The 25,139-nt window shown below is 36.9% G+C and overlaps 3 protein-coding genes and 1 pseudogene across 3 annotated transcripts; all 4 read right to left on the bottom strand.

Moving 5' to 3' along the window:
* On the bottom strand, positions 696-10,324 carry LOC18782895 (annotated as a pseudogene).
* LOC18782938 (probable LRR receptor-like serine/threonine-protein kinase At1g51880) lies at positions 12,419-18,336 on the bottom strand. The gene is made up of 13 exons (XM_020559277.1): positions 18,249-18,336; positions 16,295-16,844; positions 15,464-15,951; positions 15,146-15,287; positions 14,987-15,058; positions 14,828-14,899; positions 14,651-14,731; positions 14,246-14,424; positions 13,918-14,135; positions 13,691-13,820; positions 13,459-13,518; positions 13,170-13,359; positions 12,419-12,987 (listed from the first exon to the last, which is right to left on the bottom strand). Exons 1-13 carry the CDS (start codon positions 18,334-18,336, stop codon positions 12,576-12,578), a joined length of 2,682 nt encoding a protein of 893 aa, XP_020414866.1. The 3' UTR covers positions 12,419-12,575.
* LOC109947820 (probable LRR receptor-like serine/threonine-protein kinase At1g51880) lies at positions 20,671-22,114 on the bottom strand. The gene is made up of 5 exons (XM_020558985.1): positions 22,007-22,114; positions 21,739-21,890; positions 21,574-21,632; positions 21,283-21,472; positions 20,671-21,100 (listed from the first exon to the last, which is right to left on the bottom strand). The coding sequence occupies exons 1-5, from the start codon at positions 22,112-22,114 to the stop codon at positions 20,689-20,691; spliced, it is 921 nt and encodes a 306-aa protein (XP_020414574.1). The 3' UTR covers positions 20,671-20,688.
* On the bottom strand, positions 22,189-24,659 carry LOC18782798 (probable LRR receptor-like serine/threonine-protein kinase At1g05700). Its single transcript, XM_020559276.1, has 9 exons — positions 24,569-24,659; positions 23,921-24,461; positions 23,543-23,806; positions 23,322-23,449; positions 23,059-23,197; positions 22,735-22,806; positions 22,572-22,652; positions 22,250-22,451; positions 22,189-22,200 (listed from the first exon to the last, which is right to left on the bottom strand). Exons 1-9 carry the CDS (start codon positions 24,657-24,659, stop codon positions 22,189-22,191), a joined length of 1,530 nt encoding a protein of 509 aa, XP_020414865.1.

Here is a 25,139-nt window from a genome sequence, read left to right as displayed (position 1 = left end):
GTCTTTATCAGAGAATCAATCTTTACAAAAATTAGACAAATCGGAAACCATTTCGACATCCAATTGTGTCTTACAAAATCAATGAATACGGTGTTTCAAGAAAATGCTAAAATTTCAATAACTTAATTAAGTGGTCAAATGATATCGGATTCAAGTGATTTTTTGTATATATATGATTTGGGCGTAACCGTCCATGTCAGAAGGACCGTATCATCTTCTATATGGTGACGACCAATTTGCTGAGAAAATTGTGTGGAAATTTGGGCTTCACTCGGCATACCGTGGGGTTTGGGGAAGACTTGTAAAACACGATCTTTATGGGGGAAGAATTAGTTGGTATTCACCGGTCACTTCTACAGAACCTGCCACCAAGTCAAGTCATGGTTCGTCCACAACTCTGCTAGCTCTTATCCGTACGTGAAGAAAGTTCAAACCGAAGACTAGTTAATGATTTGGTTGGTCAAAACTTCGAACTTGCACGTAGGTCCAAATAAAAAAGAAGAAAGGTAGTTAATGCCTTGACTAAAAAATCTAAAAATCAAATTGAAATTGCGCTGCCGAACTTGATAAACAGTAAGAGTGGATTGGAACTTAATTAACTAACGACATAATTTGTTCGAATTCGTTAAAATGATTAACAAGGTAGGTTCTCTTAAATTACAGTATAGTATAGATACAAAAAAAAGCTCTACAAATTAGTGCAAGGAATTTGAAATTTCGTGTAACATTCCAAGATTGCTAGTATTAGTTTGGGACTCAATTTGAGAAGTCACTGTAACTGAGCTGCTTGAACTTGCATCATCGCTCTCCACAATCTCTGTTATTTCAAAAGGCATCTCAATTTCCAAGCATTCTTTCAAATCATTATGCACAACAGTTATATCTGGCCTTTGGATTGCTGTTGAAGATGCACATGCCATGGCAATTTCTATGGCTTTCCGAGCAGAAGAGTTGAGATAGCTCCCTTGTAATCTTGAATCCACAATGCTTTCAATTTCCATGCTCTCGAATTTAGGACACATCCATTGACATATGTGAATAGGTACATCTTCTTCATCTCTTGTTATTGCTGCCCTACCGGTTATAAGCTCTAGCAACACAATCCCAAAGCTGTATACATCACTCTTTTTGTTGAGCTGTCCAGTGCTACAATATCTGGACATAACGTCAACACAAAATCTAATTAGATTGAGCATCGAAACTCAAACCTAATTGGCAATGACTGAAGAGACCTATGACCTTGCACATGATTAGTTATGCAAAGCTTTCATTCCCTAATTTGGGAACAACAGTACTCTCAATGCGCAAATCTCCTGGACTAAAAAAGGTAATTAAATAATTAAGACTTACTGAGGATCAAGGTATCCAAATGTTCCCTTAGCAGCTGTTGAGACATGAGTGGCGCTTTCAGTTGAGAGAACTTTAGAAAGACCAAAGTCAGCTATCTTGGCTTGTAACTTTTCATTTAACAAGATATTGGATGTCTTTAAATCTCTATGCACTATTGGTGGCTTGCAACCATTGTGCAGATATTCCAGTCCTGCAAAAGTATACATATATATATGTGTGTGTGCGCCAGCCATGTTACATATACATGCATAATCACATTATATATGGACTATATTATTTTTCAAAAAGAAAACATTTATTTTAGGGTTTAGTTACCTCCTGCTATATCTACTGCAATTTCAAGTCTTTCCTTCCAAGTCAAAACTTCTTGACTTACATCTGCACGGAAAAGTTTTCCATCCTCATAAAGTTGTTCCGATTTCGTTGAAAATAATTAAGGAGAATTAGCTAGGTGTTACCAGCTGATAGATGGTGTTGCAAATTTCCATTCGCCACGTACTCATAAACAAGCGCCATAGTCTCCCCTTCATTACAGTACCCAACCAGAGAAACCAAATTTCTATGATGAGCTCTCATTAACAGTTCAACCTGCCATTTGTTTATGGCCACGATTTTTAGCAAAACTAATACTGATTTTGTTTACTGTCCGGTACGAACTCTTATAGAAATATAGAATTATATTATTTGTATCACATTTATTAGCCCATTTATTGACCACCAGGTGGACCTCACTAATGTATTTGGACTCGCCTCTATTAGAGAGGTGGTTAGTAATGTGGTCAATAAACGTAGTACAAATAGCAGTATTCTAAATATATACGTATATATTTGCATATAGCTACCTCATTTTAAAATTCTTTTGAGCCTTGCCTCGACGATGAATTGAGCAACTTCACAGCAACCTGGGTCTCATGTGTAAGAGTGCCAAGGTAGACTTTTCCAAATCCGCCTCTTCCAATTGTTGATGCAAAATCGTTAGTAATCTTCACAATCTCCGAGTATGCAAAGTGTTGACCCTCGCACTCCACCAACCTATTTGGTTTGAAATTCTTCATCATCTCTACAAACGAAAAGAATCATCACGATGGACATGAATATTGATGTACATATGAGACATAGACCATTACACGTTTATGAAGCAAGTTTTTCGTTTTTATGAAACACATTCTAGGGTTTATCGCAACCAATGGATGATGAAACTCAAGATCATTTAAACTATTAGACAATGTTTTGATTAATTTCCTGACATGGGAGTCACACTCTCAAGAAGAAATACTTGGCAGTCTTACCATGTTGTCGTTTCCATCTAAGGCCCATCCAGAAAACAGCTAATACAGTTGACAAGAGCATTAAAGATCCAACCAAGTACAGTGCTAAGCAAATACTGATACTCTGTTTCTTCTTTATAGTTTGTTTACTAATTTGTAATTGGATTAGGAGGAATTGAATTGAAGAGGAGTTGGATTGAGGGGAATTAGATTCCGGATTCCTATTGAATTTGTTTACTAAACCATATGGATTGAGGGGAATTAGATTCCTGATTCATATTGAAGTTCTTTACTAAACCATATGGAATTGGGTAGGAGTGGTACTAATTTCTAAAATGTCCTCATTGTTGGGTTAAAGTAGATGGCAAATTTTGAGTTTTAAAAATTGTGTGAGGCACCAAGTTGGTCGCCTTTGCACTGTGCATGTGTCGTGAAGAGTAAGGAATTTTAGCATTTGCATGTGTGTAGAGATGAAGACCTTCATTTGTGCCAAAGCTGGGCATCTAAGGATGACGTTATAAGCCATAGGATAATCAGCTATTAGAAAGGGAGTGGTAACCGTGGCCCGTTGGGGTGCTAAAACAATTGAAATGGGGAGGTGGATGCTCCCAATGGGTTGGAGAACATTGCCAGAAAAACTCACAAGAGGCGTGATACTTTGGTCAAGCAGGTGGTCAGGGACCTGAAGTTCGTTCAAGGCTTCTCCAAACATGACACTCACCGAGCTACTAGTGTCCACGAGAATACGGCCAACATCGAAGTTGGAAATATCCACTCGAATGATCAACGAGTCATTGTGGCGGAAAATGACACCACGCTTCTCCTCTTCTATGAATGTAATAGGTGCCCATCATGCCTTGGTCATCTTTGGCATGCGTTTATGCTCAGTGTTGAAGACTTTGTGTGGTTAGGAAGACCGGACATATTGCTTGATGGAGTTGTTGGATGTGCTAGCCAGAGTAAGGCCACCGTTGATGGTAGAGATCATGTTAATCTGGCGCTGGCGAGGACTTGGGGTGGTGGAACGTTGTGCACATACTTGTCTAACTTGCCTTCACGAATGAGGGATTCAATGATGTTTCACATAGCGATGTAAAATTCGGTGTCATGATCGTTGAATTGAAGAAAACGACAGAAGACACTGGTGTTCGACATAGGCTTGGCAGTAGGTCTTCAAGGAAGGGGTTTAGGTATGATGGGTGCTTCGTTAACTAGAACATGCTCATAAGTGGTGTTTAGCTTTGTGAACACGTTGAACCTGGGTTAGGCTCAAAGAGAAGCGGGGCACGATTGTTAGTCTTTGAGGGGTTGTTGCCTCCAGACCGATAAGTGTTGGAATGCCTGCTACGTTTTCCATTGTTGAAGGATCGATAATAGTTGTTCTTTATCTTGGGGTTTTGACCACCGTAAGTATCATGGGTAGAAGCGTAATGGTTGGGCTTGGTGTGGGCTGTTCCCCCAACGCGCGGGGGGTGGGGGGGGTATGTGTGGGTGGGTATAAGGGGTTGCCGGTGCCGAAGCCTATGGTGGGTTGCCAAAGATGGTCCGTGACTAGTTGACAGAGCTACGCTTGGAGTTGAAGTATTTAACTTTGGCGTGGATGGCAGTTTGCTTTATTAATTCGGCATAAGTGTCCCACGGGTTGCTGTGAACCAGATACCAAAAGTTGGATTCTCGAAGGCCACTCTTGACCTAACTCGGTTCTGCTTGCACTATATCACACTTAACCTAATATAAACCTCTCCTCTTGACCTAACTCGCTGCCAGCCTACATCTCAATTGTATTTTTTTTTTTCGCCGATCTCAGATGAAGCTAGGGTAGTTTCATATCCATGAAGCTGAAAGCTTGGTCAGAATCTTCAAGTCCATCCATATCCTTCTCTCTCATTCTTTCTTTGATAAGCCCTCTTTCTGTTTGTTCTTTTTGTCTTATTAAAATTTGTTGGGGATTTGTCTTTTTACAGTGCGCAGCGCTCTTATCGACCTCGCAATCTAATGCTCGTTGGGCAGCTAAGAAGAGACGCCTCAGAGATAAAGTCCACAAAATGTAATGTCAAACTTCACCTTCACTACCTTGGTTCTTTTGCTTTCAGTTACGTCAATTCTTCATTATTTTTCAATGTATGGCTATCTGTGATTTGCTTACTAATCTGAGATTTCAGTTTAGCTTAATGAGTACCCATTAGTTGATCTGTAGGGAAAAAGAAAAAAAAAATGCTTCTTTTTAGTTTAACTTTGAAAGTATGGATGTGTGACAAAAGTGAAGATAACTGCTTGGTGGGACTGATATTTGATTCTTCATTTGGTATTTGGTTTATCAAATATTGATGGAAATATAAATTTAAGATCTTGAAGTATTGGGCTTGGGGAAACTAAGGCATTCCCAGCTATTTGGTTTGCCTCGGCTGAAATAAATTTCTTAAGAAAACGACACAACAGAAAGGCTCAATTAGTTTTTTTTATATGAATTTTCGCATTTTTTTTTCTTTTTACGGTCAAGCTTTGAAGGGTGCTGATCAATTTGGAATGAATACATGTTATGAATATCGCCTGAAAATTTGTTTATAATGGTCAAGCTTTAGGTGAATTTTCCTGTGCATATAAAGGAATGTTGTTTCTCTCCTTTCAGGTTTTACCATGCATATGACAACTACATGATTATCTGTTTGGTGAGTGATACAAGTGTATTTTTGGATATATGAATGCAGGTTGCTTTGTTAAGGCTTTTGGATGGATAGATGGATGCAGATGTTTTGAAAGGATATTTTTATCTTTATGTGTATTTTTTTCATGGGTTGTAATTTGTAACTATAATTTGGATTTCTTGCTTGAATGTGTGTTTTGTTGGTTGGTTGATGATGGTATTAATTTGTGATTGATATAGTTGTTTAAAAACTTGGATTAGAATGATGGATTATACTTGAATCTACATGATGATTTGAGCTTATGAAAAGAAAAAAAAAAAAAAATCTATTTGGGCCTGTTTTAATAACTGATGTTAACTCCTGTAACAAAAAAAAAAGGTTTAGTTTTTGGCCCAAAAAAAAATTTGGGCTTTTCGAAAATAATAATATTGGGCTGAAGCCCAAAACCAACCAAAGAGCCAGTTATATTCGGGTCAGCCTAACTTCGGGTTTCAATATCGACTCGACCCAAAAATTGTGAACTTCGTTGATTCGACCCACAAGTCAGTCAAAAAATTACCCGACTCGAGCCGTACCCCTGCCTGGTTAGATTTGTTATGAAATGAGCTCCCTCCTGTCAATGCACTAGAGGACAAGTTTCTGCACGATTGCTTGCATGAAATTAATCAAAATACCGTGTTTATGTTTTCCTCAAGACATCAAAAGATACTTGCATAATGTGGGAGTGTATGTTTCACTGGTAAATCACAGGTCGCTATGTGGACAAGAAAAATATCACCTAAGCCAATCATAAGGTGCCACGTGAATAAAAAGAACATCATCTAGGTCAGTAATTGAGCCTATTTATTTGGCCAATTAATTAAAATCAAAAATAGAGATATTATTTTTATTTGGGAATATAATCATCAATTAAAGTTAATATCATCAATTAGGGATTTGATTCTAATCTGAATCCTCAAGAATCCCCAATTGACGAAGTCTCTCCATTTAAGGAAAAATATATTCATTCCAATTAGGAATTATTCTTTGGAAAACTCTAGATGGCTAGAGCCCTACAAATACATGTCCACGTTCAACACACAAGGTAATTCTAAACCTAGCTCTAAAACCCGAGAGAGACACGTCTCACTGTCTCTTTTTCGCCGCCCCTCTCTGCCTCTCTCCTCACATGGCCAAGTGTCATCACACACGGCATGTAGCCATGATACACGGTTCCAAATCCACCTTTGCCAAGGACCCTCTCAAAGTTGTTGGTCATCTTTAGTATCTCAGAATATGTGAACTGTCGCTTTGTTGATTCTAATGACCCGTATCAAGGGATGGCTTTTGCATCTATGACATCTCCTAAGAACTTATAAGCTTAATGAGCATGTATCTTATACAACCAAACCTTCAGTCTTCATCATTTATCGCCCAAAGAAATTACTTTAACAAATATTGGAAGTCAGTTTCTTTGCTCATTCTCTATGCCATCTCTCTCAGTCTTTTCTGATTATCTCTTTGGGTTCTTCTTGGTGAATTAGGTATGAAGTTTTTTTTTTTTTTTTTTTTTTTTTTGCGCTTTTGTTCTCCGTGGGGTGGCTGCGTTGACTTCCTTTTTGGGTTCCCAAGGAACCAGCCGCTGGTGAGGGGTCTCCATCTTAACGCTATGGAGATGGCCACCTCCTCTTTTGCTTAAGGGGATGACAAGTATGCTACACCAAGTGAGATTCAGAAGCGTGTGAAAACTGGTGTTGGGCATTTGATTGTTAGTGGCATGGATTTTTCTAGTAAGCATAGTTTTTGTATCGAGGATTTTATTGACAAGGCGGAGGAGACCAGCCTCGAGCGGTCTCCAATATCTCCCTAATAATTCTCCTATGGAATGTTCGTGGGCTTTGGCAACCGATGAACGTTCCTACTATGAAGATCTTTCTTTGGAATTTTCTTCAAGCAAAGTAGCCAATCTTGGTCTCCCTTACTTGTCAGCTGGGGTTTTGGATCAAGAAAATTGAAGGTGGCGGTTGGTACTTGGCTGGATATGCTATGATGCTCACAATACGTTTTTGACTCTGTACGAAGAACCATGATGTTTTCTTTAGATCATAGGAGACTTTCTTTGACAGTATCTGCTTAGTGATGGAATGTGTTTCAATAGTTTTGCGGTTGCGTGATTGGCTAGATTTATTTTGATACCCATAGTACGTTTTTGACTCTGTACGAAGAACTATGATGCTTTTTCTAGATCATAGGAGGACTTCTTTGACAGGACCTACGTACGTAGTGATGTGATGTTGTTTTAAGGGTTTTGTGGTTGGGGTTTAGGTTGGTTTGTTTCATATAAGTTGTTTTACTCTTATGTTTAGTCAATAGTATGAGTATGGTACTTTTTCCTACCACATGATTTTGTTTCTCTAGGAAGGTTAATGAAGCCGTTATTAAAATGCTAGTTCTTACCATGTGATGTTCTTTTTTGTTTAATGAAATACCGTCTTTTCTATAAATAAATAAACAAATATTGGAAGTCTTACCATGTTGCCTTTTCCTTTTGAAGCCCCACCAGCAGATAGCTGCTACAACTAAGAGGATGAAAATTCCAGCGATTGACACTATGGGAATAACGAAACTGTGCTTCTTCTTCAATATGCAAGAAACATGTCGAGATAGATGTGCATTATCGCACAAACTGAGATCAAATGGTTGATGGAAAATGCAGTTAGATTTTGATAAATTACAATCACCGATTTTAATACCCTCTGTAATATGTTACAAATCTCTGTTTTTTTTTTTTAAAAGAAAAAAAAAGAAAAAGAAAAAGAAAGAGGAAGATGTTTTAACTCTCAATAATCAGATTCCAAGGAAATACCTAATAATTAATTATTTTGGATTCTGAGAATATTTGAAAATTAGAATAGAAAACACTCAATTTTAGGGTGAGCCAAACACGGAATCTAAAGGCCATGATTTTCTACGAAAGGCTTACCTTAGTGATAGAAAACCACTATTCTTTCTTTCAATCAGTCCTACCGGAACCGAGCCTGTGAACTTGTTTTTCTCCAAGTTTCTGCAAAGATAAAATCTATCACGATGCTTTCTAACGAACTAAGCATTGACAGTACTTTAGACATATAACCAAATAACTTACAGGACAGTCAAATTCAGGAATTTAGACAAAAATTCTGGAATTGGTCCCGTTAAGTTGTTGTTTGATAGATCCCTGAAATCATGAGCAGCTCAATTCATTTACATTAAACGGAATTGTCTACCTTCTCATTACATTAGCAAATGCAGAAAGACCACTTACAAAGACTGTATCATTGTGAGATTGGATATAGAAGCAGCTATCTCCCCTGTTAAGCCACTCGAGGACAAGTTCCTGATTGTATGTTTTGTAACTTCACTAGTGAACACATGAGGTAGAATTAACTCAAATATCAGAAGTTTGTTTGAAGTCACATATACTTACAAGGATATGATTCTTGGTGACTCAAATTCTTGATAGTTACACTTTACTCCTTGCCAAATGTAATCTTGAGGGGCACATGGATCTCCTTGCCAATTTCTTTTAATATTATAAGTTGACTTGATCGATGTGATTGCGTCAACTAATATTTTCACACGCAAACAGAAGATTTCATCAGAAGAATTCATATGTACATTTCCATACAGGTAAGGTACTAAACGATAGGAAGCCACTTGTGTAAGGAAGAACTAATTAGTTAGTGGTTACCATCTTCTTGGTTTGTTTCTGCTTCTACGAAATGTTTAACCATATAAATCTCGAAAGCATTGAGGATAGGTGGAAGGGTAGAGTTCTTAGCCCTGGTGATTGAGATATTAGCATATGGTCCACGAGTGCTCCAAGCGTTAGTGCTGTAAATGGTATTTGTTGACAAGTATTGAGGAGCAAATGGCCCAAAAGTGCCGGCTCCGTCCCAAAAAACGTATTGCAATCTAGATTGGTTGAGTTTGAGGATTTCAACTTCTGCAAAGTGCAGGTAACCGTAATATTCAGCATCTTTGTCTGGCAACGAGAAAATAATACTCAAGGAATCACATGGATTTTTTGGCGTGGAAGCAGTGCGCATAACAACAGATGGAAGTTGGTAAGGGTCGCCAGAGTCAGAGTTGATAGTGGATATGGTGTCTAATTGTGTCCAATTATCAAGGTCATTATAGGCACACCAGATTCGATCAAGGATATCGAGTGGATACCTAATTAAAGCCAACGTTCTATCAGAATATAATCAAAATTTAAAGTTCCAAGGATTGCAAACGCACACATACATATATATATATATATATATATATATATATAAGTCATTGTTAGGTAGGAGACGACTCACCTGTATCCTGTCCTATTATGTCTTTGGCCCGTGTCATACCGGGAGACAAGTGCCAATGACCCCGTTTTCGTTTGATAAGATGCATTAGGTAAAGGCCTGAGTTCTAGAGCAGATATAAATGGAACCCCGGAGCCTGTGTTCACCAAACAAACATGTATATAGTTTCGGAGTGGGACATATATGAGCTCTTTGTCATTGGGTTCGGAGGTTCTAAGGCTCACAGTATCCCACAAATTAGGTCCAAGGTGCAGTTCAAATTCTGGTATCTTATCTTGGCCATCATAATTCCCATATAAAAAACTTGCTCGGATCAAATATTTGTTGCCGCGTGTAACATTTATCTTGTAGCAATTCCTGGCTCCTTCGGGGAAGCTCCTAACAGACCAGTATGGCTGTTGATAGTCATCTCTGTGACTAGGCAATGTGAATTTACTTTCACCGGTGTCTATGAAGGTTGCGTCATAAATGTAGTTAATGCCAGTTCTCTTTTCAGAATAACCTAAATCTGTCTGGAGGCCGCAATCTATGCTAATGAACCCTGAGATATAGAAACACATATATGTAAAAAAGAGAGGTATATATCTTAGCTATATACTATGCTACAAAAATTAAAGATTTATTTTTTCTTGCTGCTGATATTTATACCTGATTGATCATCTTGGGAATGAACAAGTAGCGTCAGATTGAGAGTGAAACCTGCAAGCAGAAAGAGGAGTTGCTTGGATGTCCACGACATGACTACAAGGGAAGCAAAGACACAAATTTAAGTAAGTATTTTGTGTTGAATTAATGGATATCATTTTATATATACAAGTAGTTAACATTGCTCTAGTGGATCATGTTGTTATAAGGGATGTGGCTTAACTTAATTATAAGTCAAGCCTACACTTTTTTCTTCCATAACGAGGAGGGTCAGGGAACCCATTTTCCAAAGTGGGGATGGAGACTTCCAGATATGAATATTGCGGATATGAAGGAGGGAATGGGGGAAAAAAGCTTAATGGGGATAGAAAAGGAAATGGCATACCCACTTCCGATTTGACCAATTGCCATCCCTACAAGTAGGACTTCTTTAATAGAAAATTACATTAGAGATGACCAATTTGCTAAGACATTAATTGTGTGGAAATTCCGGCTTGATTTGGGAGACCGTGTGGGATCTAGGAAAGACTTGTAAAACATTAACCCATTCACCACTTATATGGAAGCTACAGCCAAGTCGTGGTTGGTCCACAATTATACGGATGCATGATTCAATTGGGTTGCGATCAGAAAGATATACGAGTACGTTGAAACATTAAATTTTTTTTCCCCACCATATCAATAATTGATATGGTACCAGCAATTTTCTAATAAACAATTAGATATCCCATCAATAATTCACCACTTTTACAAAAAGCTATTGCCAAGTCAAGTCGGGGTTGGTCCACAATTAGACAAAAAAATGCATGCGAGAGCTGGTAAGGTGGGAGAAAAACTTAGTTGCAATAGGAATATTTTTTTTGACCTGCGAGAACAAGTTGTGTTGAGGGGATTTAGGGCTCCCTCATACCAGGTCCTCATTATGGCGGTCAATTTGAAACATTTCACTTTTGCAGTACGCAAACACCGTCTGATTTTTAAGAGATGGTAGCCATAGCAACATAGGAGTCTGGGAAGAGGGTTTGTGATACTAGAGATGCGGGAAGGTGGAAGGGGTGATATGGTACAAATCATCTGATTTTTTAAGATACTATAACTATACTAATGTGGATTAATTAATATCATTAAATTAATCAAATGGTCAAGATTTTAGTAAATGCACACAAATGCACTGATGCTAAATATTGAGGCTCAAGATCTGAAAAAAAGTACTCCGAATCCAAGTCCAACAAGATTATTTATTTTTGTTAATCATGATTTTTATTATCTTTTTAAACTGAAAATATATAACAATTTCACTTTAGTTTCAATTCAAGTGGGCTTGAAAGGTTATAAGATAGGAGATAGAATAGAGAGCCACTTTCACTTTGCAAATGTAGCGAGTCAAAAAGTGATTTTGTAAAACAGAGACGATGATTTTGATTTTTCCCCATTTACAGACTTTGACCCATTGATCACTGGTATAGCGCAGCGAGAAGCAAGTCAAGGTCTATGTTGGCCTAGAATCAGAAAAATGTTGCATGTGCATGTGCATGATTTAATTGAGTAGAAAAAATACGTTGGTTTAGGGGAGAACAGGTAAGGTGGACTTGTAAAACAAGGCATACAACAAGACATTGAAGAGTTAGGTGTGAATATATATATGCTATATGCTAAGCTCAATAGGAAAGGTCCTCAAAAGAAAAAGAAAAGTACGTATCAACTATATGCTAAGCTCAAGTAGCATGGATGACGTGAGTAAGAAATCCTAATTTTCAAACTGTGATAATTGTAGTATGTATTACTTTGATATGAGACTTACACATCATGACTTATATTACATCAACTACACTAACAATCCAATCCAATCCTAAGCACCAAAAAATTAATTTGTTAAAAGTTTTATCATTTTGCCTTTTGTGGTTGAGGAATTTCGCATTTGAACCAAAACTTTTTACTGACACTAGGTATTGATCAGAACACATATTAGAGGTGTTGGAGTATGGTTTTTAACCTATGCACACTATCACACACTTAGCTCCACGTCACCCAATATATGTTGCCCACGTGTTGGTAACTAACAGATTTTATGGTTTATTTTTGTGATCACATAATATTTCTTCCGACGATTACAACGGCGGATGACAAAGCTTCAAACTATTTGTTGGTTAGTTAGCTCATGCCTTTCATCAAATGTCCCAATATAATTCAGGATGAATAAATCAAAATCCTTCACATGCAGCCAGCCTCCTCTGTCAAGAAGATCCGTTTATGTGACTATGAAATAGTTGCGATCCATAGATATTATGGTATCTATTACAAAGAGGAAAATGCAATACATGGTAATTTTCTCACGATAAATACTACTACCTAACAGAGGGATGTAGCATAGCAATGGAATTGTTAGGCATTATCCCAATGGAATTTATAGATTCGGTTTGATGGCTCTGCTTTGTTCTTGCCAGTTCCATTGCCAAACACTCCTTCAGTTCCACCACTACCTGGCTCATGATCGGCCTTTCGATGGAATCTTTACATACACATGCCATTGCTATTTCAACAGCTTTCCAGACAGAGTTAGTATTGAAATTTCCTCCTAGCCTGGGATCAAGAATGCTATAAATGTCTCCATTTGCAAGCATGAAGCCAACCCATTCACTGATGTATATCTTCTCATGTGTTTTCGAAAAAACAGGACGACTTGTGATAATCTCCAACAGTACAATCCCAAAGCTATAGACATCACTTTTCTCATTTAACCTGTTTGACGCGTAGTAACTGCAGCAAGAAAGCCATGTAAAATTCCATTTCAATAAAAATATTTTTCTTGAGCATCAATATCTTTTTGAAGCTTCCTTTCTCCATTGTCCTTGTTTAACTGATATAATTTTGATAATAGTGATCCATTAATGATTTGCATATTAAAGGTGATGGCTAAACTAAAATCCAGAAATACTTACTCAGGGTCAAGGTACCCAGGAGTTCCAGCAACAACTGTTGATATATGAGTCCCAGTATCGGTAGGGAAGATTCTGGATAGGCCAAAATCGGATAGTTTGGCTTGGAAGTTTTCACTCAGCAAGATGTTTGTTGATTTTACATCCCTGTGGATTATAGGTGGCTTACAACCATAGTGCAGATACTCCAGTCCTTAATTTCAAAATTAGTACACAAAACTTATCAAAAAAAGAAGAAGAAGAAAGCAGATGCGAGCTACAAAAGGATTATGAAAATCATCAAGTTTCTAACCTTGTGCGGCGTCTACTGCTATTCTAAGTCTATCTTCCCAACTCAAGATATTTCTATCTGCAACCATAAAGAACGGAAGAGCCAATAAGTCTTAATTTACAAAGGCAATCATGTGGTGATGCAAGAAACTAAAAGCCTCTCAAAACGCTAAGTAATTGATTGTCCCAAAAATTTGAAAGTACAAAGAACTTAATGATGAGTTTTGCTACTGATATAATTTCAATGAAAGCTAAACCTGAAAGGCACTCTTGTAAGTTTCCATTGGCCATGTACTCGTAGACCAGCCCAATTTTTGTTTCATCTTCGCAATACCCAACAAGGCTAGTCAAGTTTCTATGATGAACTCTCGTCAGAAGATTAACCTGCAATTAATCAAGTGGCCACGAAAACCAAATGTAATTAGTAAAAAAGAATTGGTCTCAAAAACTTGGTATTAGTTCGTTTGTTTGACAAACATGCCTCTGAATGAAATTGTTGAAACCCTTGGACCGATGATGGCGAAAGCATCTTAACAGCTACTTGAGTATCGCCTACGTAGCCATGATAAACTGTTCCAAATCCACCTCTTCCAAGAACCCTTTCAAAGTTGTTTGTGATCTGTAGTATCTCAGAGCATGTAAGTTGTCGCTTTGTGGACTCTAGTTGAATGGTCGGTTGTGCTTCTGAGACATTATCTCCTAAGATCATTACAAGTTTAATGAGAATTTTATACAATGCAAAACCTGCACTCTTCAATATTTAAAACATGAAAAGAGAAAAGACATTCACTTATATTTGGAAGTCTTACGTTGTTTTGATTTCTTTCTAAAACCCCACCACCAGATAGCTATTGCACTTAGTAACAGGACTGAAACTCCAACGACTGAAACAACTACCGGAATAAGGAAACCATGCTTCTTCTTCTTCTTCTTTTTCTTGTTGTCGTTGCAATAAACATTTCCGGAGATATTTGGATTTTCGCACAAACTGACATCAAAATGGTTGTTCGATTTTGATCAGTTATAGTAACCAATAAGTTCCCAAGTAATATTATAGGAACAGATGTTCTGGTTCCCAACAATCAAGTTTGTACGCAATACCTGATCATTTTAGATCAACAATGAAAGACATTTGAAAATAAACAGAAAAAATGGCGGATTATATGCTAAAGTTTTAAATACATTCATGCATACATATGAGTTGAGTTGATCACCTTAACGATAGCAAACCATCATTCCATCTTTCAACGAGTCCTGCCGGAACTGGCCCTGTGAGTTGGTTTTGTTCTAAGTTTCTGCAAAGGTGAATTTAGCACTATATATCATGCGAGATGCTTCTAACTATGAAATTTTTAGTTTAGATGCCATACAGATTAAACCAAACAACTTACAAGACGGTTAAATTCTGCAATTGAGACAAGAAATCTGGAACTGGTCCTGTTAACTTGTTGTTAGATAAATCCCTGCAAAAACGAAAAACTCAAATACATATTATGTATCTTGTCCATAGTTTAATCCACAAGTTATTTGACAAAAACATATATACTTACAAAGTCTGTATCATTGCGAGATTGGATAGAGAAGGATCTATCTCCCCTGTTAATCCACTTGAGGACAAGTTCCTGATTGAATTGCATATTGGTCCGTAACTTAATTAACCACTAAAACAAGTACTATACTAAAATAATTAAAATTATGAAGATACTTACAAGGATATGATTCTTGCAGACGCATTTGTAGGATAGATACACTTGAGGCCGTCCCACGAGTAAACTTGAGGGGAGCATGGATCTCCTTGCCAGTTGATCTTTTTAATTTGATAAGCCAACTTGATGTTTGTGATTGCATCAACTAAAAATTTCAAGATTCAATAAACCAAAAATAAATGATCAAATTCAACTATTCATTCACGTACACATGCCAATAACCTTGTCAACACCCTGTTTTTACTAAAATTTCCCCGCAGGCACAATAAACTTCCCATAATTACTCTAGGAACAAAAGGGTGAGGAAGAATTAATACTTACAATCTGCTTGGCTTGTTTCCTGTTCTAACAATTGGTTCACTGAATAAACCTCGTACGCATTCAGAATGGGTGGAAGGGTAGATTTTTCAGTCTTCAAGATTGAAAAAGAAAAAAATTGTCCTAAAAACCCGGTTGGCCGAACTCTTCCGTAAATAGTGGTCGTGTTTAAATACGCAGGAGCCATTGGCCCATAAAAGACCTTCCCATTGCGAGTGATGTTGAACTTTCTGGACTGGTTGGGTTGGAGCTGCAAAACTTCTGCAAAGTGCATGTAAATATAATATTCCGTACTGTTATCGTTAGAAAACCAGTAGAAATCCAAGGGCTCGCTTGCATTTTTGGGCGTGGCAGCAGTGCTCATGACAAGAGGTGGTGTTTCGAGAGAATTTTGATTGGAGTCTGTAAACAGATTGGGTGAGGTACTTAGTTCTGCCCAACCACCAAGGTAATCAGCCTTCCAGATGCGATCATGAATATCATTTGGATACCTAAATTAATATGTATACAATTAGCTCACATAATCTTGGCATATAAGAAAATCCAACCATCCTACTTTAGGTGTGCGATCTTTTTTCTTTTTTTATTTTATTTTTAAATTGACTGGAATGTCAAGAGGCTAGTTCTTTTTTTTTTTTTTTTTTTTTGGGAATACAAGCGATTAACTACAAGGGATATGGAGTTTTTAACAAGCATGCACATTATCAATGTGTCATAGGAATCAAACCTGCGACCATTTGATCTGCAAGTCCAAGGCCCTATGAGACTAAGAATATTCTCAATATATATATATGCATTATTTGTCCTCACTTGCAAAACTGTTAGATGACTCACCTGATATCATCTGCTGTAAAATTAACCGGGCCGGTGTTATACCGCGAGAAAAGTCCCAAAAAGGAACCCGTTTGTGTAACATAAGATTTGGCAGGTAAAGGTCTGAGTTCTATTGTGGATATAAATGGAACCCCTTTGCTTGTGTTGACCAGACAAAGCTGTATATAATTTTTCACTGGGACATATATCATCTCCTTGGTTGTGTCAGCCCACGAAAACGTGAAATTCACTGTGTCCCACAAATTAGGTCCAAGATGAAGTTGGAATTCTGGCAACTTATTTTTGGCATCATAATTCCCATAATAGAAGCCTGCTCGAATCAAGTATTCAGTCCCAAATGTGACGTTTATGTTGTAGCAGTTCCTAATTCCTTGAGGGAACGTCCTCAGATACCGATAGGGCTGATAGTTTAGGGTTAGCAAATCATTAGATTGTATGAACTTAGTTTCACCAGTGTCTATGAAAGTAGCATCTGAAACAAAGTTAATGCCTGTTTCTTGCTCACTGTATGCAGAGGTTTCCGGTAGGCCGCAGTCTATGCTGATGAAGCCTGAGACAAAGCTAACATATGTAAGTAGACAGAAGATTTGTCTACCTAGCTAAAAAAATGCAAATTGACCATGGGTATTTAGAATTCAAGTCAATTAATACATGCGTTTCATTTTGACCATTCAATTTGTTTTTTGGTTTCTACCATCCTCTAGCTAATATCTCACGGGTGTTAATTTCGTCATTCCGTAGCATTTCGTCAATCTGGCCGTTAATTGATGGGTAAAATTTCATCTTTTTTTTCAATTCAATTTCCCCCTTTTTTTAACCTAATGTGGAGTGGAGAAATATTTGATTTACCATATATACCAGAAGTAAAATGTTTGATATACCCCTAACATTAATAAAAGTAAACAGAAGACGGAAAAAGGAAATTGCTACACTAATGAAAGCAAAAGGACTACATAAACCACAAAAAATGAAATGGAGGAACTAATGAAATTCGGGTATAAAACAAGGATTATTGCGGTTAAAACTCCAGTGCTGCTAAACGAATCCTAAAATTAACTGAGTACACCCTATAATCTAAGTACACCATAATATTCAAATCAAAACGTAAAATTAACTAAGTACACTCTAATTAACTACCAAAATACCACTGCTATACCCTAATACTTTTTGCTCATTTTATATTAGGGTAAATTAGTATCACTTAAACAAGGCTATCACTCTCTCTGTCTTTGACAATCTGCAACGGCCAACAGTAAGTACCCAGAACCCAATTTTTTTCTTTTGATAGTTCTCCTTTGAAATTTAAAGAAACGAATTCAAATCAGCCAATATTTTGTGCGAAAAATCTCAAATTTCTTTTAGCTAAAGTAGTAACAATGTAAAATATTGGGTTGTTTTTCGTCCAAGATGGAAACTTGTACTCCAAAACGCATTTTGTATTCAGTTGTTGATGGTAGGGCCTCATCATTGATGGACTCACGTAGCGAATTGATGTATGAATTTACAATACTATGTAAATCAAGTATAGGAGACAACAAAAAATCTACTTTTGACTTATCAAAAACCAACCATTTTCAAATTTTCACAATTAATTATTTGAGGTTTTGTTGAGGATGGATATAATCCTATTAATTTAGAACAACAATCATCTTTTCTTTCTAATTATATCTTTAACTTGCAGGAAACCATTAGGCAGAGGATATCAAGGAAGAAAAAAAAGCTAAACGAATCTTAAAATTAACCGAATACACATTAATTTTGTTTTTTTGTCATTTTATATTAGGGTAAATTAGTAATTCAATAAATAGTTTGGTAGTAGGGTGTACTCAGTTAATTTAAGGGTATATAATCAAAGTTCAATCTAACATCCAACTTTAATGAAAAAATAAAATAATCTAAGTTCTTTATAAAAATTTAACATTATTTTCTTACTAGTGATTGGATATGTTCATACCTTTTTGAGTCTGGGCATGAACTGGGAGCGCTAGAAGATGAAAACCACCAAGCAATGCAATGAGGAATTGCCTGAATATCAGCCCCATCCTGTATGTACTTGTGAAACATGACCCAATTGTTTTCAAAGAATACCATTGCATATATAAGTATCCATGTTGCACCCAGGTAGATGACTGCCGTTCCTAAGAGTTGTTTGACTTCATAAGTTTAGCAGACGTGGGAACACCTTCTGTAGCCTCTAATTCTAAAATTTATGGCTTAATTTGAACGAGAGATGCCGTATAAATTTTTAAAGAATTTGTTTATGCAATATATTCCGAAAAATGCAGGACAATAAATACTCACATTCACACATTCTTATTTATTATTAACTAGTTCTTAGTCCAGCAGTGTCCCTTATTTTCTTCATTGAAAAATGTTTTAAATTCAAAGACTGATAGAAAAAGAATAATACATTTTTTTAAAAAATTTAAATAAAGACGGTCGGTTATTTGACAAAACCCAATGTAGTTGACTTTAATATTCAAGTGATGTATAAAAAATTAATAATATAAAAAACATAACATAACACACAATCATTGGCAAACTAATCACTCACAACTCATAATCGTTGGAAACTTGATATTAAACTACATCAACGATTCCTTTGTTATTGACTTGACCAAATTAAAATTTCCACACCCCATTATAAAATAAGAACGTAAGGTTGTCAACTACAACCTTAAAAACAAACACGTAGGGCACGTCTTGTTAAAACGAGGACAGAACTTTTGGTGAAACGAGGAAGCAAGTTTCGTGCATCTAAGAAGTTGATAAGCGATCAAGCCTAAGTCCATGGGTTTTCTCATATAAAAACAAGTAGATCTCATGACGCGTTACCATTGCTCCTAGGAAATGTCGTGCATCTAAGAAATTGAGCTACTTGACCCGTTACCGTTGCTCCAAGGAAACTTCATTTTTTCAGAAAACATCTGAATTTCCAAACATACCTTCAATTCGTCATACACAGAAATTATTTATGGCCTTTGGATGGCTTTTTCACGCACACATTCAATGGCAACTTCAGTAGCTTTATGAGCAGAAGGCTTGGTGTAGGTCCCCTGTATCCTTGAATCCACTATGCTTTCTATATCAATATTCTCTGTGTGAAGTTTAGTTTTCGCCCAATCAGATAAGTCAATGCATTCATCTTCTTCTTCTTTTATTATTATTGCTGGCCTGCCGGGGATTAGCTCTAGCAACACTATCCCGAAGTTGTATACATCACTCTTTTTCTTGAGCCGTCTTGTGCGGTAATATAATCAGAAAAACATTATTGGATAAATTGATATTTATAGTTAATATTAATATATAAGAGTATTGTACCTGCAGAAAATATATGGTGTTGCAAATTTCCAGTGGCCACTTAATCATTCTTGTATAGCCGCACAGATATAAACACACAAATTTCACTAGAAATGAATGCCCTAGTGCTAGGACTTTGATTTAGCAAGTTGTATCCTAGTGGAGCAAACACCATATTTAATTTCATTATTCTATTTGTTGTTTCAAATATAATTGGTAATTAAAGTAATTTAAAAAGGCTAACATATTGCTTAATTACATATATTAAATTAAAGAAGTAGGCCAAAATCCAAAAGTAAAGAAATAATTTTATATTTTCTAAAATTTAAACAAATTTATAAATAAAATAAAATAAAATAAGTAAACACTTCTCCTTACGAAAAAACTTCTGCCGACAAAATTTCGTCAGGAGAAGTCTAATCCGGCAAATTTTGACGAAGACATTTTGTGTTCTCTGCTTAAATATTTAGCCATTGATTGGTTAGTAGCTTGGAGGGTACAGCCAATTCAAAGGTCATGAACAAAGAAAGGAAGTTGCATTTCATCGCATGAAGAGGCTGTAACTGCAGGGGAGGCTGCTGTGATGTGTGCTGAAATGTTAAGCCTGTTAATGTTAGGACTGTTAGAAGTGCCTGTGGACATTCATAAAGTCTTAATTGAGGATAGTTGTAATTGACACATCAGATATCAAGTCCCCTACATCTTTTTAGTTTTTAATAAAGTCAATTTCCCTCGCACCGTTGAACTTTCTCAGGGAAAAAAACACAAAAGAAATTAAAGCAAGAAAATTGAAACTACAAACTTTGGAGACTAGTATATATATGGTAATATGACCTTAAGTTTAATACAAGAACAGACCTAAAAGAAGAGGCCAAATCCCAAATTCATGTGGACTTTTAACAACATGCAAGAAAAATGAAAGATTACAAACTTGGGAAGCTGAAGCCTAACATCAGTGATGAGAAGAAACTTAAATCAACACTAGAAGTCTAGAACAGAGCCAAAACAAGAGCCTAAATTCATGCTTCTTTTCATGGTACTAATATATAACTGGATAAGCTACAACAACGCAGCATCATGTACTAGTACTAGTACTACCTGACAGAGGGGGTTAGCCTAGCGATCGAATTGTCAGGCATTAACCCATTGGGATTTTCAAATTGACCTACACGGCTATGTTTTGTTCGAGCATACTCTGTTGCCAAACACTCCTTCAAATCCACCACCACCTGACTCATGCTAGGCCTTTTGATTGCATTTGTGGATACACATGCCATTGCTATTTCCACAGCTTTCCAGACGGAGTTGGTATTGAAATTTCCCTCCAACCTCGGATCGACAATGCTGTTAATGTCACCATTTGCTAGCATGAAACCAACCCATTGACTAATGTGAATTCTCTCATGTGTCCTCGTTATAACCGGTCTACATGTGATAATCTCCAACAACACAACCCCAAAGCTATAAACGTCACTTTTCTCATTTAACCTGTTTGATAGGTAGAACCTGCAAGCCAACCATATATGCAATTCAGATCATATCTTCTGATGCAAAAGACTTTGCTAAATGTCCACTTGTTTGTTCTTTCCTAATTCTTCCAGCAGTTTTATTTAATTTGTATACTAACATGTAGTGAATTTAAGTACTACTAAAGGTGATCATGGGAAAATTAAGCGTGAAATACTTACTCAGGATCAAGGTAGCCAGGAGTGCCAGCAAGAAGGCTGGATGCATGAGTTCCATCATGAGTAAGGAGTTTTCTGGATAGGCCAAAATCAGATATTTTAGCTTGGAAATTTTCATTCAGCAAGATGTTTGTTGATTTTACATCCCTGTGCATTATCGGTGGCTTACAACCACAGTGCAGATACTCCAACCCTGCATTTTAAAATTCATACATCGCTCACACAAAAATTTAAACAAAATAAAACAGATGCTTGATAAAACAGATCATGAAAATCATTTTATTAGTTGCAGACCTTGTGCAGCATCTGTTGCTATTCGAAGTCTATCTTCCCAAGTCAAGATACTTGATATGCTATCTGCATCCATATGAAGAATAGAGGAGCATAAGCCTTGTTTCTTTCTGTCTTAACTTACAATGGAGCCCCAATCATATGGTGGGGCATGATATTTGGAAGTACTACTTAAGTTCAATTGCAGCCAAACCTGAAAGATGATCTAATAAGTTTCCATTGGCCATATACTCGTAGACAAGCCCTACGTTGGTTTCATCATTGCAATATCCGACAAGGCTTGTCAAGTTTTTATGATGAACTCTCATAAGAAGAGAAACCTGTAATTTAAGGCACAAATAAACACATGTTAACATATGACTGAGCTCAAGACATTGTGTTAGTTTATGTAATTTGACGAACATGCCTCTGCATGAAATTGCTGGAACCCTTGAACAGATGATGGTGAAAGCATCTTTATAGCTACTTGAGTATGTTCCATGTAGCCATGATAAACTGTTCCAAATCCACCTTTGCCAAGGACCCTCTCGAAGTTGTTGGTCATCATTAGTATCTCAGAATACGTAAACTGTCGCTTTGTTGATTCTAATGACCCATACTGAGGGCTGGGTTTTGCATCTATGACATCTCCTAAGAACAATAAGAAGTCTAATGAGCATGTGTCTTGTACAATCAAAACCCTCAAGTCTTCATCAGTTATCTCCAAAATATTGGAAGTCTTACCATGTTGCCTTTTACTTTTGAGGCTCCACCACCACCAGATAGCTGCTACAACTAAGAAGAGGATGCCAGCAATTGGCACTACTACGGGAATAACCAAATTTTGCTGCTTCTTTAATTTGCAAGAATCATGTCCGGAAAGATTTGGATTTTCGCACAAACTGAAATAAAATGGTTGATGGCAACTGTAGTTAGATTTTGATAAATTATAATTGCCGATTTTAATTTCCTCTGTACGTAGAATGTTTTAAGTCATAACTCTCTGTTTAAAAAAAGCATACCTTAGTGATAGTAAACCATTATTCTTTCTTTCAATCAGTCCTACTGGAACCGAGCCTGTGAACTTGTTTTTCTCCAAGTTTCTGCAAAAGATAAAATCTATCACGGTGCTTTATAACAAATTAAGCATTTACGGTACTTTAGGCACATAACCAAATAACTTACAGGACAGTCAAATGCTGGAATTTTGACAAAAATTCTGGAATTGGTCCTGTTAAGTTGTTGTTTGATAGATCCCTGAAATCATGGGCAGCTCAATTCATTTACATTACACGGAATTGCCTACCTTCTCATTACATTAGCAAATGCAGTAAGACCACTTACAAAGACTGTATCATTGTGAGATTGGATATAGAAGCAGCTATCTCCCCTGTTAAGCTACTCGAGGACAAGTTCCTGATTGTATGTTTTGTAACTTCACTAGTGAACACATGAGGTAGAATTAACTCAAATATCAGAAGAAGTTTGTTTGAAGTCACATATACTTACAAGGATATGATTCTTGGTAACTCAAATTCTTGATAGTTACACTTTACTCCTTGCCAAACGTAATCTTGAGGGGCACATGGATCTCCTTGCCAATTTCTTTTAATATTATAAGTTGACTTGATCGATGCGATTGCGTCAACTAATATTTTCACACTCAAACAGAAGATTTCATCAGAAAAATTCATATGTACACTTCCATACTGGTAAGGTACTAAACGAAGGAAGCCACTTGTGTAAGGAAGAATTAATTAGTTAGTGGTTACCATCTTCTTGGTTTGTTTCTGCTTCTACGAACTGTTTAACCATATAAATCTCGATAGCATTGAGGATAGGTGGAAGGGTAGAGTTCTCAGCCCTGGTAATTGAAAAAGTAACATCGTCTCCACCAGTGCTCCAAGCGTTAGTGCTGTAAATGGTATTTGTTGACAAGTATTGAGGAGCAAATGGCCCATAATGGTGGCCTCCGTCCCTATAAACGTATTGCAATCTAGATTGGTTAAGTTGGAGGCTTTCAACTTCTGCGAAGTGTAGGTAACTGTAATATTCAGCATCTTTGTCTGGCAACGAGAGAATAATACTCAAGGAATCACTTGGATTTTTTGGCGTTGAAGCAGTACTCATAACAACAGATGGAAGTTGGTACAGTTGGTCAGATTCGGAGTCGATGGTGGATGAGGTGTTTAATTGTGTCCAATCATTGAGGTCATTATAGGCACCCCAGAATCGGTCAAGAATATCGACTGGATACCTAATCAAAGCCAAAGTACCATCAGAATATAATAACAATTAAAAGTCTCAATGATTGCAAACACACACGCACACATATATGGGGGAACTCATAGCTAACTAGGAGAAGACTCACCTAGTTAGCGTATTAGGACTTTGGCCCGTGTCATATCGGGAGACAAATGCCAATGACCCCGTTTTCGTTTCATAAGATGCATTAGGTAAAGGCCTGAGTTCTAGAGCAGATATAAATGGAACCCCAGAGCCTGTGTTCACCAAACAAACATGTATATAGTTTCGGAGTGGGACATATATGAGCTCTTTGTCTGTGTCTGCATCGGAGGCATTTTCAAACCTAACCGTATCCCACAAATTAGGTCCAAGGTGCAGTTCAAATTCTGGTATCTTATCTTGGCCATCATAATTCCCATATACGAAACTTGCTCGGATCAAATATTTGTTGCCGCGTGTAACATTTATCTTGTAGCAATTCCTGGCTCCTTCGGGGAAGCTCCTAACAGACCAGTATGGCTGTTGATAGTCATCTCTTTGACTAGGCAATGTGAATTTACTTTCACCGGTGTCTATGAAGGTTGCGTCAGAAATGTAGTTAATGCCAGTTCTCTTTTCAGAATAACCTGAATCTGTCTGGAGGCCGCAATCTATGCTAATGAACCCTGAGATATATAAACACATATATGTAAAAAAGAGAGGTATATATCTTAGCTATATACTATGCTACCAAAATTAACGATTCATTTTTTCTTGCTGCTGATATATTTACCTGATTGACCATCTTGGGAATGAACAAGCAGCATCAGATTAAGAGCGAAACCAGCAAGCAGAAAGAGGATGTGCTTGAATGTCCACGACATGATCACTAAAAGGGAAGTAAACACACAAATTTAAGTAAGGTTTTTGTGTTCAATGCATATCCCTTTTACAATATATATATATATATATATATATAGAAGTAACATTGCCCTAGTGGATCATGTTGTTATGTCGGATGTGGCTTAACTCTAGTCTATAAGTCAAGCCTACGCTTTTATCTCATGTTCGTCATCCAATTATCGATCGGCAACTTAGAAAGTCATCATACACTTCTCAAAGTCCATTTTTTAAGTTCTGTTAGTTTAGTTTAGTTTATTTGCTTGTAATTTCCTTTGGTTATTATAGTAGCTAGAATTAATTTTCTCCCACCAGCGTGGAAGCTACTGACAAGTCAGAGTTCATTAATATACAAAGTTACATCACATGCATGACTTGGTCGTCCTGTAGGCCTCTTGCGCGTAACCGCCCATGTCAGAAACATCATCGTATCATATTATATGGTGATGATTGATGACCAATTT

The sequence above is a fragment of the Prunus persica genome, chromosome G3 (genome assembly GCF_000346465.2).
Source record: "Prunus persica cultivar Lovell chromosome G3, Prunus_persica_NCBIv2, whole genome shotgun sequence".
Lineage (NCBI taxonomy): Eukaryota > Viridiplantae > Streptophyta > Magnoliopsida > Rosales > Rosaceae > Prunus > Prunus persica.
The sequence above is the reverse complement of the archived record's forward strand: the minus strand, read 5'-3'. Positions and strand labels throughout refer to the sequence as shown.